Raw genomic sequence first — 16,677 nt, forward strand, 5'->3', positions numbered from 1 at the left:
AGAGGCAGGGACCCAGAACGCTCAGGGGGTGTCTCACTCCCAGCGACCCCCATTAGCCCAGCCCAAGAGGCAGTGGGTACGGGCTTGACCCCGCCGGGGCGCCTGCACAGAGGAGAGAGGGTGCGGGCCAATTTCCCACTGCCCCGCTGCTCTGACTGGGGCGAATGCAGGAGAGAATCAGGCCCCCTGGTCTCCTGCCTGCCCCCTGCCGAGGGGACGCACCCAGCCATCACTGCTTCCTCTTCACCACCTGCCTCAGGTGCAGCTCGCTCTCCGCCGCCACAATGGGCTGCTCGTTCTGCAGGTGGTAGTTGATCAGGTGGCTGATGCTCTCGAACCGGATGTCCTTGGTCCTCACCTGGAGCAACAGAACGGGGAGGGGGGGTGGGCGTGAGGCGGGGAGCGGGCAGGTCACGCTCCACCCAGAGAGGAGGCTGATGGGGCTAAGCGGGGCGGGGTGCCCGTCAAGGACATGCGGGCTGAGTTCGGGGAGCCCGGCCCGCTCCTTACCACACCCTCAGGATCCACCAGCAGCAGATGCTTGGGCTGCCCACCGTTCATGCCCGTCAGGACGTACTGCCCGGGGTTGGTGATGCTGTCCCTCACCAGGAAGTCCCCATCCATCTGCAGCAGCTTCTCCGCCTCTCGCCGGCTCATCTTCCCGTGGTACCAGGGCTCCCGCTTCAGCTGCTCTTCCGTGGGGGCGATGGGAGCCTTCCGGGTGGGCGGGCTGGGCCACTGGTCCTCTAGGGGCGGGCTGGCCCCGCCAGCCACCGTGGATTCATGCAGCTTTAGGGCGTCTTCGAAAGGCCCTGCAAGAAGCCAAGACTGTAGAGCAAGGAGGGGACAGGCCCTGGCAGCTACCCTAGCCAGGATCACATCACAGGGCTCCCAGTCCCCAGGCCTCCTGCCAGCCGGGTTTGGGAAGAATTCTCCTGTTGCTGGACCTTGGGCTGGCTCTTTTAAAGGCCTTGAGCCAAAGACCAAAAGCAACTCCCACTATTCTGTTCTAGTGAGGTTCCTTCACTCCAAGAGCCGCTGTCTTACTCATGTCAAAGAGATCCTTGGGGGGGCTCTCCTCGTGCTCCCAGCCGTCCAGGCACTGCGTGTTGACGTACATGTGCTCTTCGTAGTCGCGGCATCCCAGGGGCTGGCTGTCTGCCTGGAGGTAGCCGTCGCAGGACTGGCCTGGAAGACACAGTGAGGGCCAGTGAGCGCCGGCAGGCTGTGCGCAAAGGAACCACAGGAGCCGGGCCTGCCACACCGGGATCCATGGGTGGCGCGAGAACTGCCGGCTGAAGGAGGCTAGCCCCCCACCCCTTCTGCCTCAGGCCCTGCCTCTTCTGTGACCCCCTGCTGGAGCCCAAAGCCACCGTCACTGCGGCCACTGGCCTCCACCCCAGGCTAGCCCCCCAGAGCACCGGGAAGGTGGGCGGCACGGCCCCAGCCTCACCCGGGGCCAGCACTGGGGGACTGGAGCCACACACAGAATGGAAAGTAGGAGGGGAGAGCTGGGGGCAAAGCATGAGTGGGGCCATGCCTGGATGTTTTGGGGAGGCATAGCCTCCCCCAGCCTATGATACCCGCCGCCCATGCTAGGATCGCTCCCTATGATCTACCCTCTGGGGTTTTGTCCAGTTCAGTTGTACCATTGGGGGCCCCCACTGCTTCCCTGGGGAGGTGATTTCCACCTACCCTCCTCCCTGCAAGAAGTTCTCCTGCTCCATGCAGTCTGAACTTCCCTCTGCTGAGTTTCACCCCATTGCTCCTCCCTTTAGGATTGTCCTCTCCTTGGCCACACACTCCTACACTGATCTCATCTTCCCCTGGGTCCTTTCCCCTCCCCCTATTTGGCCCTTTCACCCTGACTCGCTAGGGGAGGAGCAGGAGACCAAGCTTCTTAAATTCGTCTCTGATGGGAGCAGCTGCTGTAACATCCAGGGGAGACTCGGGGACAAGCTCATTGGTGGCCAGAAACACCTCCACCCCTGACAGTTCCCCCTGGAGTCCATGTGGTGACGGTGTGGAAGGATCAGCTGACGTGCCAGGCTGTGTGACTCATGCCAAAGAATTGGGTTTGCAAAAGGGGCATCACTCCAAGCAGCTGCCCTATGCATTGTTCTCAGCTAGTTTTCTCGTAACCGGGCAGCTAGGGACAGTAATGCCCATCTCCGAGGGTCCTACCACAGGCATTTGCGAGTCCTGGGCCATGCATTCCCGTGCCCACAGGGACATGAGTCCCTGGGTTAAATGACGCCTTCGAGCTGCAGCACGTACCAGGAGCATCGCCGTCCCCGTGGGAGCCCGGGTGGCTGTTCTGGTCTCTTCTGGCAGGAAATCCAACCTGTGAAGCAGAAGAATCAGACCTCGGTCCATGCAGCCAGCACACATGATGCAGGAGGTTTGTTTCCCCTCCACACATGGCGAAGGGGTGGGCATGTGATATGGAGACCCAGGCAGTGGACAGGGAGATGCGTTAGGTGGAGGCGTGAGGACAGCTGAATACCCTGGCTTTGCTCACTGCCTCCTCAGGGCCTCCACCCCTTTCTGGCAAATGGAAACCAGTGCTAGGCCCAGAAACACAGCCTGGAGGTCACAGCTCATGGTCACATGGAAGTGTGAAGCAGGTCCCCCCCATGACCCCCAGGAGCTCCTTCACCCCTGCACGCTTCAGCTCCCTCCTCTGTATAATCGGGTGATGCGGCCCATGCGGGGTGACACAGCCTGTGAGAGATCGAGGGGGTTAGTGACTGCCAGTGCAGGGACCGTGGGATTGGCGCACCTCCGTCCCTCCTGTTCTTTGCCTGTTGCACACCATTGCTTCGTCTCCTGACGGCTGTAACACGTTCATCTGGGGTTTAGTGGCCTGCGATGTGCAGAGGATCGAACGCTTCCTTCTGGCCTTAAACGCGATGAACCGATGACTCAAGGGCTAGAGCTTTTGGTAGAATCCCACGCAGCCTTCAGAGGCTGTGACAGTCTTTACTGCTGGACAACAGACCCCTCAAGCCACAGAGGAGGCCATAGAGCTGTATGGGGCTCTCCCTGATGGACCCACCTCCATCCCTGACCCCAGAAGCTATTCCAGAGACACTCCAGGCCTGACCCCGCACCAGGCACTCACTGGGGGCGTCCTCGATGGGGACAAGAGCCAGGTTTGGTTTCCAGCTTTCAGCATCAGGGGAAAAGGCTCAGTTCAACACAGGAGGTTCTGGGTGCAACCGTGGGGTGGGGAGGTTGTGAGGTGGGGGAGAATTGGGGAAGCTGCACAGCCAAGCGTGCTGACTGCAGGATTCACCTGGCTGAAGTGACCGGCACAGGAGGGCTGGGAGTGCGCGTGGCCCAGCAATGTTCCATGCCTGAGCCGAGAGTCAACGAGTCCCCCCAGGGGAGGCTCCTTCCCCGGGATGCTGTTGTAGTAATCGTGTTCGGCCATCTCCTCTTCGTCGCCCCACGCGGATTCCTCGGTCTCCATTACCCTGCGCAACAGAGAACACGGGAGTTAGGGAATGTGGTTAGACTCCAGAGCTGGAGCATCAGAGCACCCAGAGATTGGCAACCCAGCACCCAGGCCCAGAGCATCCCCAGATCTAACACCCAGGGCATCAAGAGCCAGGGCATCTCATGATCTAGCACCCAGGGCATGGTAGCACCTAGACTGAGAGCACCCTGGACCTAGCACCCCTAGCTGTGACAAAACCCACAGACAGGGTCACCGTCATATGGAGCATGCTGCAGGGCCCTGTATCTTGTGATGCAGAGAATGGTAACACCCCAATGCACCGGGCAGAGGACGGTCCCGTTCTTCTACCAACAGCCCTGCTGGGGGCTTGAAGTAGCTCAGGTCCTGCTCAGGTGGTGACTGCAAAGCAGTTCCATGAAGGCTTGGCAGTGTGAACGCCACCTTGTCCCCGAGTCTGGAGAGCACCTGGTGGGGCCAGTAGGAAGTGGCTGGGATGCCAGGTCACTTGCCAGCGTAAGGGATGGATGAACGTGGGGGTAGAAGGCTGCAAGGCCTCATTCACCTGGACCAGCTTGGGGAATATGCCTCGGAATTGCTGCCCAGGGTAAGGTGAGAAGGTGCAGACCTGCATAAAAGCAGGCCCAGTCTGGCCAGGGCGACCCCAGAGCAGGGATCTGGGTTCCCAGCAGCACCAACAGGCCCCATGTCTCTCATCCCCCCTACCTGTCCGGCGGCACCACCACCTTGGGGGGGCTGTGTAGATATTGCTTGAAGCGCAGCTCGAAGGCCTGCCCCACCGTGTTGATGATGCTCTGAGCCAGCCCGTCACAGCACTCCAGGATGTGGCATGCTGCCCGGCAGGGAGGGAGACACAGACACATCAGGCGGAGCATCTGGGACCTTTATCCCACGGCAGGACTGGGCACGAGGCCCCCCGGGTGACATATGGCATGGGACACCCATCGCTTTAAGGTGAAATGGGGCTAGTCTTGCCTGGGTCATAATTAACTGCCCCCTTGCCTGAGGAGGTGGGACTAATGGGGTCAGGTGTCTGCATGGTGAACACCTGGGCCTCATCAAAAGGCTTGAGAGAGAAGGGGTGGGGAAGGAAGCTGTAGACCAGGCTGCTGTTGGAAGCAGGGATGTCCCTGAGAGAAGCGGTGGCAGATCCAGGGGAAAGGAGCCTCCAGAGTAGAAGAATGCCCTCAAGGCCACGTGCTGGCAGGAGGGGCACTCCGGTGGTGAGTCCCCCAGTTACACTCCGCACAATAAATGCACAAGAGGTCGTGGGGGGAGCCCTTCTCCATACTTTTGGCCAACATGGGTCTCCTGGTTAGCCTTGATCCTTCCTTGCTTATCACCCCTCTTTGTTACCTCCCTGTGTCCTCTCACCCCTGCCCTGCTCACCTCTTTGGTTAATGGGATCCTTTGCCACATAGGCCACATAGTCTGTCATGTCCTGGAGAGAAAGGGAAAGTCAGGGAAGGAAGGGTTTTGTGGCTCTCGTTCCTGGGGCCTGGGATCTGGCCTGCAGGCTAAGGGTCGGAGGGGCTTGAGGCAGGGCTATGAATCTGGGTGTGAAGGGGAATGAGCCACAATCCTCCGGCTGGCAGATCCCCCTTCCCCAGGCAACGTGGGTGCAGGTCCCTGCTCTGATACACTCCCTCCTTGGCTGGTGAGGGCCAGGGAGTGCTGCAGAGACAGCAAGGGTTACCCGGTGCTGGGCCTCACCCCATTGCCCCAGGGCAATCTGCCCTCCGTAGTGCCCACCGGGCGGCCTGTGCTGTAATGAACCAGCTCCCTGGGGCTGACTGAGGGAGGACTGCCCTCTCGTGGCTGCAGCCCAAAGAGGAGATAAAGGACATATTACCCCTGGTAGCGGCAGGAGCTTATGTAGGGGGTGGCTAGGCTTTGGGGGTGAAAGAAGCAGGGGTCCAGGCCCCAATCCTTGAAGGAGGGAGAGAGGGACGGGGGAGCAAATTGCCTGTTGCCTGCAGGGATGGAATCTCATTGCACTGTCAGGCTCTGCAAAGGTGGTTTGCTCTGGCGGACAAGTGCGCTCGGGGCATGGGGGCCAGGAAGCGGCATGTGTCCCTCTGCAGCGCCCCCCTCTGGTCAGTGCAGGTATGGCATGGCAGGTCACTGCTTTGTGGATAGGGGTAGACACTCCTCCTGAGGGAGAGCCCTGGACCAACCAACTTGCCAGAGAGGCGTTTCTCTGGCTATTCTGGCCTTTCCCTGCTTCTTTGTTGTCTCCTCAGGGTTTAGGAGCTGTTACAAGGCCCAGCTGGAGAGGGAGAGAGGCCAAGCAGGACCCCTGAGTTCTCAGAGTAGGAAACGAGTTGAGGGGGAGGGGACTTGCTTTCCCCCCACCCCGGGTTACCACCATTGAAATGCAAAATACTGGCAACCCCCCATCCAGAAAGCAGGCCTGTCACAACCCCAGCCACAAGGCAACTCCACAGCGCCCCCACCCCCCACCCCCAACAGCCACTTATAGTATCTAGAGAGAGGACACCTGTAGACAAGACCGATAATCATCGCGGGTCTCCTCACTGTCCCATCACTCAAAGCCTGTCTCACACATCCATGCGTGGGGTGGACGGCTGCTGTATTTGCAATGGTTTTGCTCTGTTGTCACTTACACCATGGAAGTGGGAACACGGCAGCATCTTTCGCTGGACGCGGACACTTTGAACATGAGCTGTCCTAGCGTCGTGCGAGAATACTGCAAAGCTTTAGACCCATGTTTAAAAAAAAAAAAAAAAAAAATCTGGCCGTTTAAATTATTTTTCTGGCAAAACCATAAAAAAACCCAGAGAGGCCGGTCAAATACCAGCCAGTTGGGAGCCCTCCCGTACCCAGCCGTCGGTGCCCAGGACTGAGGCTGCAACAGGCAGAAGCTGGTCCACTGGCAGTGTGATTGTTGCTGCTCATTGATCACCGCCAGAGGCAAAAGAAACTGAGGCAGGGGGGAGAGAAGAGAGGGATGCAAAGGGGTCGAGGAAGAAGGAGGGGGAGGAAGAGATGCAGAAGAGAGCGGGGCCGTGAGGAGCTGGCGACTCCTCTAATCTCCATGCACCGAGGGCGGCCCTTACCGTGTCTCCTCCCGAGGCGAAGGAGATGGACTGCATGTGGTGGTTGGCAATGATCTGCAGGGGACAGAGGCAGGCGTTAAAGATCTTTGCGAAAGGTCGCTGGGAGGCTCTGGAATCGCTCAGAGCAGTGGCTCGGTAGAGCGGGGGGAGGGGAGGGATGGACCCGCCGCCAGCCCATGCCGAAAGTCGATGCTCTGGGAACCGTCCTGGTTTTCCTCTGCCGCTGGCGGGAGGCGGAAGCTAGGCCGGCTGTATCCACCCCACCCGGCCTAGGGCATGTAGGCTGTGGCTCGTCGAATGGACATGCCTGCCTCCTGCTGGCGAGTGTGGTTGGTTCTGAAACGCCAGCTTCCCCTCCCTGCTCGGATCGCAGCCGGGAATCCCCCTCTCCCATCATATCGCCACCCTGTGGAGCCTCACCGGCTTGCTTGACTGTTTAAAGGGGATAAAACAACATGGGGGCTTGCAAGAGCAAAGGGTGGCCTAGTGGTTGGAGCACAGGACTGGCAGCTGGGCCCACCTGAGTTCTAATCCCTGCCCTGACACTAGCTCCCGATCCTGTGTAACCCTGAGTTGTTCTATCCTTGTGCTCTGAGGATAAGCAAGGTGTTGCTCACCTGCCCTCTAGAGCTAGATACGCTGATCCCCAAATTGGGTGGGGCCCAGCTCTGGGGGTTGGGCTCACCCCATATGGGGACAGGTGTTCGGGTGCCTCTCTGTCAGCCCAGAGTGGATCCTTTGCATTGGGCGAATGATGCTGGATTTACAGCGGTGAAGCTGAGAGCAGAATTTAGCCCCAGATCTGAATGTTGGAGCCGGCCTCTCACTTTCCCAGTGTCTGGGGGTTGACCATGGAGTGGGCAGAGTTGCAGAGGACGCTTGGAGGGGGAATACCCAGGAACGACGAGATGAAATTGAGCAAAAGGAGATGTAAATGGAGGCTGAATGGCCAAAGGATGTGCCTAGCAGTCGGCGAGGAATCATCTTTGCAAGGGGGCACCCCATCGCTTGGGATACAGAAAGCTCAACTGGCCAGAGCACTAGAGAAGGACCCTATATGGAGTGGGGTGGACTTGGCAATTCTTTGCCTGTGCAAAGCCCCAGAAGCAGTGGCACAACTTAGAGCAGCCTCAAGGCTGCTCTAACCTGCGCTAGGGGCTGCACAAGTCCCACTGGATAGGGGAGGTGCAAGCAGCCTCCCCTCTGTCCCTGCCCCAACTGGTCCTAGATCTCCATGCCCCAGGGGAGCGATCGGAGCACTTGGGTGGGCACTAACCTGCCGGGTGGTGGGGATCATGAGGTTGAGCCCGTCGATGGAGATGTTGACAGTGATGCTCATCCCAGCGAAGTGCAGATTGTTCTTGCCCAGGATGGAGAAGAGGGCTTTGTTAGGCGCCTGGGGAGGGAGAAAAGGGCTGGAGGGTCATCGCCTCATCTGGGGTAACACTGGGTGCTGCGCTCAACTAACGAGACAGGGGGATGGCGGGGGGACAGTGCAGGAAGCTTCTGCAACTCTGCTGAGCTGAACCAGCCCCGGCACAGTCAGCGAAGTGTCCAGCTTCCTGCCTGCAGACAACCGCTCTGCGCAGGTCAACAGTGCTGGGAAGGGGATCCCAGGGGAGAGTGCTCCAAGGATGCTGGGGGAGAGATCCTAGAACCTGAACCTGCCTTAATAACCTTTAGCCACATCCGCCCAGGGTCTGCAAAGCCAAGTCGGCATCATCAGCCCTATTTTACAGATGGGGAAACTGAGGCACGGTTACCCACCTTCTTCTTCCAGGCCCCTTTGACCCCGGGCACCGCCTCGTACAGTCTGTTGATGGCTTCCCTGCAAGCAAAGAATCAAGCAGTCTGGGGTTAATCCTCCAGCCCCCGTGGCGAGACTGGGTCAGTGGGACCTGACCTACCCCACCCCACCCCTGCTGCTAAAATGCTACCACCTGCATTGTCTGGAGGGGTGCACCGGGGACCCTTGCAATGACTGTTGGGGCGGGGACAGGTGGTCCACGTCACCTGTGGCTGGGGGCACTTCCCCAGGCGTCCTTTGTTAGCGAGCTGGGTGAGAGCCCTCCCCACCCCGCCTCAGGCTGGGATCCTTCCCTCCAGGATCCCAGCCCCCGGACCACGGGGATGCTGCTCTCGGGCAGCTTTCAAGGGGCCCAGTTCAGCCTCGGTCAGCACCTGCAGCGTTTGTCCTGCTTGCCGGTCACCCGGCCCCGATGTGGGGTAAATATGGAGGTCTCCCCACACGCAGAAGCTACATGGAGCCGGCGGGTCCCTGAGTCCCAGCTAGCAGCTCGGCCTGCTCCCCAAGCCCACGGAGTCCACGCGCCTGAGAGAGACGTCTCCCAGGGACCTCGTCCCCATCCCCAGGACTTGGATGGAGGCTGCGGAACTCAGCCTCCATGCGTGTCCCCCGGCGCCTTCACCCTCCGCCTGCTCCGTGCTCCTGCTGCTCCCGCGGCACTGCGGGGCAGGACCGTCAATACGCTGTGGCTGGCAATCTGCTCTGGAGGCTCCTTCCCTCTCCCCCGCCTCCTGTCGATCCGCCTGGGGCCGCCCAACGCTGCATCGGCAGGCAGGAGACTCTGCCGTTCTGCGCCCCCCCTCTCCACCCCCAGCTTCTCTTGCTACCTGTCTGGTTTGCAGACGGAGCTGCTGCAGCAGAACCTGCCCCCCACGTCCCTTCCCTGCGCCCTCCGGGCCAGTGGCTTTATTTGAAATGCACGTGGGGATTTCTCAGCTGGGCTGTTTGGGGGGGAGCTGAGGGGTGGGGAAGGGGAGCCAGCCCTGAAGACTGGAGGCCTGCGATCTCCCCCAGACCAGGACAACAGAGTCAGCTTCCACACCCGCCCCACCTTCCATGGTGTCTGGCACCCATAACCCACCCCTGCCCGCGCTGTGTGCCATGGCGTGGTGTGGGTGCCAGGGGTCAGCCAGGGGGTCCCTTAGGGCCCGCGCTGTGCGCCATGGCATGGTGTGGGTGCCAGGGGTCAGCCAGGGGGTCCCTTAGGGCCCGCGCTGTGTGCCATGGCATGGTGTGGGTGCCAGGGGTCAGCCAGGGGGTCCTTTAGGGCCCGCGCTGTCTGCCATGGCATGGTGTGGGTGCCAGGGGTCAGCCAGGCAGGTTGGCCGGACTGCAAGCCCTGTGGAGCACCTGCAGTGCCAGGTGGAGACGAACCCGTCCCACAGGCTTTCTCAGCCCTGAATCTCTGGAAAGCTGGTGCATTCATTTGGAAGTAGGGGAAAGCCCAGGGCAGGGGGCCCGGAGGGGCTTACCTGGTAACCTGCGTCCGGGTGTTAAAGTCAAGAGATCTCATGGAGCGCAGCACTTCAATGCAGCCCATGTACTGGAAGAGAAAGGGGTTGAAATCAGCCAGGCTGCAGTGACCTGCTCAGATCCCCAGCTCACGGGAGGGCAACAGGAGACCCAGCCAGGTGGGAGCAACAGGTTAGGTGGGAGCGGGAGCTAGTGCACCCCAAAGAGCTTACGGAATTCACACACCCAGTCCAATGGACTCGGGCTGACAGGCTAAAAATAGCAGGGCAGACAGTCGGGCTTGGGCTGGAGCCCGGGCTCTGGAATCCAGCGATGGGTGCAAAGAGAGGGCCTCCCCGAGGCTTTGTCTGGGAGCCCATTTCATGTACTGACTCCCACCCTTTTGCCCTGGTGGGGGGCACATCAGAACTCTCTGTGGGAGGCCAGAAAAGCAGCCCCTGGCTGGCATCAAGCGGAGCAAGGGTAAGCCACACCCGCTCAATGCCCTGTGCTGTCCCCCACTAGCGGTGGCTGGGCACCGTTCTAGAGGTCCAAGAGCTTCCTGCAGCCTTGGCTAACAGAGCTGGGGTGTAACCGGGCAGGTGACCTGCCCCTTTGAAGGCCAGGAGGCCAGGGCCGCTCACCCCTATCCTGCTACCCATGTGCAGGTGTCGTCCTTCAGGGCAGGAAAGCCCAGCAGTTGACAGCTGGCTGGGGAGTAGAAGCTGCTCCTATGTGGGACCAAAGAGCCTGACTGGGGACCAGGGGTTGGCAAAGGACTGTGGCTGGCTGGGCCAGAGGGTTGGGTTGGCCATAGCCCGGTACCCGCCGGCGGGCATCAGGAGAGGCTGTTGCAACTGGGGCCAGCCTGGGAGGAAGGAGGTGGGATTCTGAGCCTGGCTGGTGCAAAGGTCTCTTTGTTTTGTGCTTTCCTGGACTTTGTCTACAGGACTCCGTTCCCCTGGGCAGGGATGACCTGTCTAGTGACGTGGCTGGGAGGGGCAGGTCATACCGGCGACTGGACTAGGCCGAAGAGTGCGGCGGGGGGAAGCTGAGCCAGAACATGTGAGAGGCCACGCTACCCTGAGTCTGGCCTGGTACGCTGCTAATCCTGCCCTGCCTCGGGAGGCCGCGCTCATAACTCACGCTCCTGATCGAGTGGGCCTGATCGAATGGTTTGAGGATGTCAGTGCCAGGGAGAAGGGGGCCAGGCTGACAGCTCTGCAGCCTGGAGCCTTCTGTCTGCACCGAGCAGGGACAAAGCAGACAGTGTGTGGGCAAACTGCCCACGCACCACCCACTTGGCAGGCCTCAGCCCCGAGCTGGAAGGGAGCCTGTCTCCAAGAGCAAGCTCCGTCTCCGTTGCTGTCAGGCCTTGGCTTCTCCGCTGAAGCGGCTAGCAAGGGGGCCAATTAGTGCCAGTTGCCATGGGGCTTTGTGCAGCATCAACACCTTCCCTCTGGGCACCGGACTGATATCCACGAAATTCGTCTCTCGCCAGCTGCTAAACAGCCACCGTGTAGCCATGATTTCCAGCTCCATCTGTCTGCATGCAGGGCCAACCTCCTAGCTGGGAACGTCGCTGTGCCCCACTCCCAGCCCCTACCCCTCTTCAGTGGTGCATTAGCTGCCTTTCCAGCAGGCACTGCCAACGAGGTCAGTTTAATGGGTTTGGCAGGGCTCCAGGAGAAAAGGCTAGAGGCGAAACGTATGGCGGCTGATTAGGGCCACAGCAAGCTTAGGGCTGGAAAGAAATTCACTTGGATCATCCCGCCAGGTGCTCGCCTCCTGCAGCGCTCGCCTGCTTATCCCTTGCTAGCGGTGATTAAAATGTACAACCTCTCTTGAGGGGGAAAAGGAGGAGGGTGAGCCTAAGAGGTTCTGAACAACCCCAGCGCTCCTTGGTCTCAGGATCAGGACCTTTATCCTGGCCTCTCTCTGAGGGGTGGATACCTGGGGCCAGATCCTCAGCTGGCGTAAACTGGGAGAGCTGCCTTGACCTGTGCTGATGTGCCCCTTAGACCGGGGGCGGTCTTTGCCGACTCTAGTTACTTTCATTTCAAGGCCCAAGCAGCAGCTTGCTCCCCATCAAAGTCCTGCCTTATGGGGAGGTTGGGGAAGGGGGGAGACAGTATAGTGCCCTACTGATGGTCCTGCCTTCCGCTGTGCAGCTACTCTAAGCTCTGGGGGGCGGGACCGATGCAGGAGGATACACCAGTGTTTTTGTGCTGGGGATAATGGGACTTTGCCCTTGGATGGCTCCCTCCAGCACAGGACGGCCCCCCCCCCCCCCCGCCCCGCAAAGCCTTTTCAAATAAGTCTGAGTCTCCCAAGGCCCCTGTAAATAAGTGTCTTTATCCCCATTTTGCAGAAGAGGGAAGCTGAGGGAAAGAGACAGTGTCATAAGTGACTTGCCCTAGGTTGCCTGGCAAGGCAGTGGCAGAGCTATCACTTCCAGCTGAATTATGGTCCAGGGGGAGGTGTTCCGGCCTGTGTTAGACAGGAGTCAGGCACGATTATCCTGATTCCAAGGCCAGTGCTTTACCCACTGGACCATGCCCGCTTCTTTCCTCCCCTGAGCTTTGACTCCTGCCCTGTGCTCTCCCCGACCGGCATTCCAGCTGCTGCGGAGATGGAAATCTGCTGCCAGCCTACAGCCTCCCGTGCAGCCTCAAGCCTTCACTTTACTGGGAGTTCGCGGTATCCCCTTTCGACTTCTTTGCTCCCTGTTCTACACTGCACTGTAGTGGCTAAATTCCACCCCAGCAATGGCTGCATTTCAGTGCTGGGCAAAGAGAGTTGTACAGCAAGTTGCTTTGGGATCCTTTGGTAAGGAAAGACACTGTTATCAATGCATCTCTTCTCTCTCTGTCCCCAACACCATGCCCCTCTCTCTGCCTTCTGCCAGCCTCCTCCTATGGCTCCTGTAGAAACTGCCCGCACTGAAGGAGTTAACCTCTGCGCATTTCCTTTTAAATCAGGTCAGCTCTCAACCACTGTCCCACAGTCAAACATCTGATGATCTATGATGGGGCAGGAGGAGGAGAGAGACAGAGGCTAACCGGAGACATGCTGCCCTGCTCCTCCATCTCGCCTGCAGTTGTAAATTACCACAAGTTAATTGAGAGTAAGACAAGGAGCCAAATGCCATCAGCAAATTCAATTACAAGTGTCTCACCCTTTCAGTCCCAAAAGCAGCAACCCTGGAGCTCATAGCACTGTGGTTGAGACTGACCTCCATAGCACTTTGCACCCCCAGAATCTCAGAGGGCTTTCACCAGTGAACCCTCACAACTCCTTTGGGAAGCAGGTGCTTGTTATTACTATCCCCATTTTGCAGATGGGGAAACTGAGGCACATGGATGTGATTTTTTTTCCCCCCCCAACATCAGGCAGCAAATCAGTGGTAGAGATCTGAATTGAACCCCAGAGTCCTGGCTCCACGTCCTGTGCTGTAACCACTAGACCCCACTCCCCTCCCAGAACTGGGGCTAGAGCCCAGGAGTCCTACCTCCCATCTTCATGCGCTAACCCCTGGACCATCTGGAGAGGTGGGCCACACTAAACCCACTCCACAAAATGACCCACTAGGCTAGGGTGTGTGTGTAACCTGGAGATAGGCCTAAACCAAAGCCCTAGATCCAAACTTCACAGCTGGCCCTATTTCTACGATGGGCCCAGATTCATCCCCTGTGAAGCCTGGGGGATTTGAACTCAGATCCTAATCTCAGTGCTGGAGCAGAGGCCCCATTGTGAAGGAGTTTGTTAAACTTCCCCCTCCTTTATTGTCTCTTGCTATTCAGCTACCTCTGGGGTAAGGGGCGAGACTGCACTGGTGGGTCCAGGCCAGCTGCAGGGCCAGTCAGTATCCCCAGAGGCACTGGGAAACAGGAGGATCTTCTGAACCTTCCCCATCCTGTTTAGGACCCTCATCTGCCACAAGGCCTTTTCAGGAAGACCCCTCCAGTGCCGTGGCAGCAGACTCTCCCCTCCTGGAAACCAGCCTTTCCAGGCCCCGGCTTTCTGGTGTATCGATGCGTCTACACGGTCTAGCTATTCCAGCCCCGATCCTGCATGCTTAGCTGTGTGGACAGACCAGAGATCAGGACCTCGGGCCCAGGTTCTCAGAGGTATTTAGGCACCTAACTCCCATGGGGTTTGTGTGCACTTCAGCTGGGCACGAGCGGACAGAAGCACACGAGTTTTGCTTGACCTAGCGCACCCAGCATAGCAGTGTGGAAGCTGTGGCTCAGGCAGAGACTTGGGCTGGCCACGGGAGCTCAGGTGAGGGGGGCTCAAGAGCCCGAGCTGCCTAAATACCTTTGAGAGTCTGGGCCGGGGTTTGTAAACCCCTGGGTCGAGGAGCATGAGCCTGCTTCGAAGCTGCGTCTTTCTGGGAGTGCTGCGGGCCCGGGGCTGTGGGAGGCCTTTGGGGAATAGACACTCCGAGGGAGGGAGGCAAGCAAGGCTAAGCGGAGAGTGAATGGGGCCCAGCCAGAATGTGCCACGGCCATCTCACACCCTGCTGGGGAGGCTGGCTCATGCTTTTCTGGGAGCGGGGAGGTAAATCTCTCTCCTTTCTCAACTAACCCCTAGGGGCTGATTCTCCCTGACCTTGTGTCAGCAGTTACACCCGTGCAAAGCAGCGGGGAGAGCTGGCTATCCCCCCAGCCAGCACAGGTGGGCCTCCTATGGCCTGCAGGCTGGGTAGGTTTCCTCTGGTGGCTCTCAGAGCCCAGGGGCAACAAAATCAGTGGAGTTGTGTTGGGTCCAGACCACAGAAGCAGGCCCAGCGGCATTTGCATGGGAGACAAAGACTGGGACACACACACCCCCAGCAAAGCCATTTCCATGGTCAAGCGTAATCCCCAGCTTTAAGAATTGGAGTCAAGGGGTGGGGTGGGGATCTTGCTGTTGTGTCCACCCCACGGTGGCTTCCTCTGGGGGGAGCAGGGAGGGGGTTGTATGTTAGAGTGCAGGGTGCACCAGGCCCAACCGAGCCCTTTGGAAACCAAAGTTCAAAGCAGCCCATCACCAGAGTAACTGAGCCCCTCCCAACCTTTGCTGCATTTATCCTCACCCCCTGCGAGGTGGGGCAGGACTATTATCCCCAATGTATAGACAGGGAAACTGAGGCAAAGCTAGACTAAGTAACTCACCCAAGTTAGGAGTCTATAGCAGAGCAGGGAATTTAACCCAATTTTCCCAAGTCCTAGCACCCTAACCACTGGGCCCTCCTTCCTCAGCCCAGCTGTACACAGAAACTTAGGGGATGTTTAAGGGGTGGCTTAAGCAGGGCTGATTCTGCCCTCACTGACATTGGCACAAGTCAGGAGTAACTCCACCAAAGTCAATGACAGTGGTGTCAAACGGGGGTAAAGGAGAGCAGTAGGCCATGGGTCTTTGGTGGTGCTCTTAGGGTTGACACACTGGGCTGGGAGTCAGGAGAGCTGGATTCTGCTCCTCGCTTCACCACAGAGTCACCGTGTGACTGTCCCCACTTTGTGCCTCAGTTTCCCCATTTCTGGTGTGGGGGAGGAGTAACACTACCTCCCGCCACCCCAGGGCTCAGGTCATCAACAAGTGGCTTGCCCAGTGAAGGACGAGGTCTCAGTGCAGCTGGCAGCTGAGTACGGGTTTCACGCTGGCTAAGCAGCAGTGGGCTCATTTTAAACCATGTGCAATTGCCTGGGCAAGGCCAGGTTGCCCCACAGGGCCCAAGTCATAATTAAGTCCCAGCTACCGTGGTGTGATGGTGACAGCCTTTGGCGATGCAACACCAACCCCTCCCAGGGCAGGGTGACACCTGGGCTTTGAGGCCTTGAACAGAGGGAACTTGAATGAGGAAGCCTTGAAAACTGGGGAATTGGGTGGTGTGGGGGGAGAATCATCCCAAACTTCCCTCTACCCATGGCTGGGGGCTCCCCTTCCCGGCTGCCAGCCCCGAATGACAGAGGAGCCCAGGGATCCGAGTGCCAAGGCAGCAGACTCCCAATTCAATCCCAGCTGCGGAGATGCAGTCAGCATGGGAGTTCGTTCAGCCCTGGACAGGGGTGGGCAGCGAGGGGAGGGGAGGCCAGAGAAACGGGCTTACCCTGACAATGTAGGAGACCCCTGGTCCCAGGACCCGTTCGTCCGGATGGAGCCAGCCCTGCGCCGGTTTATTGATGAAGCTACCTTTCCGGTTCCATTCCTCGCCGGCCAGTTTGACTCCCTCGACCCGAGCCGCCTTCCTCCCTCCCACTCCTCGGAACCGGTTCATCACCTGCAAGGAACAAGGAGAGTGGCAGACAGGCTCACAGGCGCTCAGGACAGCAGCCAGGCCGGAGGAGGAACCTCCTGCCTCTCCGGGGCCCCCGGGCTTGGCCGGGGATGACAGGTCCTTGCTGGCGCTGGAAGGGCTGCGGCTCAGGAAGCCGGAGGGGCTGGAGAACTTCCACTGGGGAATCTTGGGGATCAGCATGCAGAAGGTGGTCACGGCCTCCTGCTCCTCCGGCAAGCGGGCTTCGCCCAGCGCGGGGCACGGGTGGGCCAGGGAGGCGGGCGGCGAGGGGGCCGGGGTGGCTGCCGCGACCTTGCTGCTCATGGCTGGGTCCTCCGAGGGCGTCACTGAGCCATTGCGAAAGCGACCATACTTGGGTTCTGTTAGCATGCCCTGCCGCTGCGTGTCTGGCTAAGTGCTTTTAGAGTGCTCGCCGGGCATGCTCTGCGCTCCTCTCTCCCGCTCGCCGGCCCCCCACCCCCCGCTCCTCTCTGGGGAGGCTCAGCTCACACAATGATGTCATGGTGTTATTGCTCATCCGCCAGGAGCCTGGCTGCCGCAGACCTGGCCTGCACAGCTCCACTGCCACAAAAAC

The 16,677-nt window shown here is 59.4% G+C and overlaps 1 protein-coding gene across 1 annotated transcript; it reads right to left on the minus strand.

Annotated features, from left to right (window-relative positions):
• Positions 1–229: 229 nt before the first annotated feature.
• Positions 230–16,472, minus strand: SHC2 (SHC adaptor protein 2). The gene is made up of 12 exons (XM_077842099.1): positions 15,915–16,472; positions 9,841–9,911; positions 8,329–8,389; positions 7,838–7,957; positions 6,562–6,615; positions 4,871–4,922; positions 4,187–4,313; positions 3,299–3,479; positions 2,278–2,344; positions 1,048–1,188; positions 511–812; positions 230–358 (listed from the first exon to the last, which is right to left on the minus strand). Exons 1-12 carry the CDS (start codon positions 16,470–16,472, stop codon positions 230–232), a joined length of 1,863 nt encoding a protein of 620 aa, XP_077698225.1.
• Between the last annotated feature and the right edge of the window lie 205 nt (positions 16,473–16,677).

This window comes from Eretmochelys imbricata, chromosome 25 (genome assembly GCF_965152235.1).
Source record: "Eretmochelys imbricata isolate rEreImb1 chromosome 25, rEreImb1.hap1, whole genome shotgun sequence".
In the NCBI taxonomy this organism is placed as follows: Eukaryota; Metazoa; Chordata; order Testudines; family Cheloniidae; genus Eretmochelys; species Eretmochelys imbricata.

Excerpts from the sequence above, each read along its gene's own strand:
- SHC2 (XM_077842099.1), bottom strand. The coding sequence starts at position 16,472 with ATGCTAACAGAACCCAAGTATGGTCGCTTTCGCAATGGCTCAGTGACG. Across the intron at positions 2,345-3,298 it reads GTGCCGGTCACTTCAGCCAG|GTTGGATTTCCTGCCAGAAG; the intron begins GTGAATCCTGCA and ends TCTGCTTCACAG. Across the intron at positions 813-1,047 it reads CAAGGATCTCTTTGACATGA|GGCCTTTCGAAGACGCCCTA; the intron begins GTAAGACAGCGG and ends GGCTTCTTGCAG.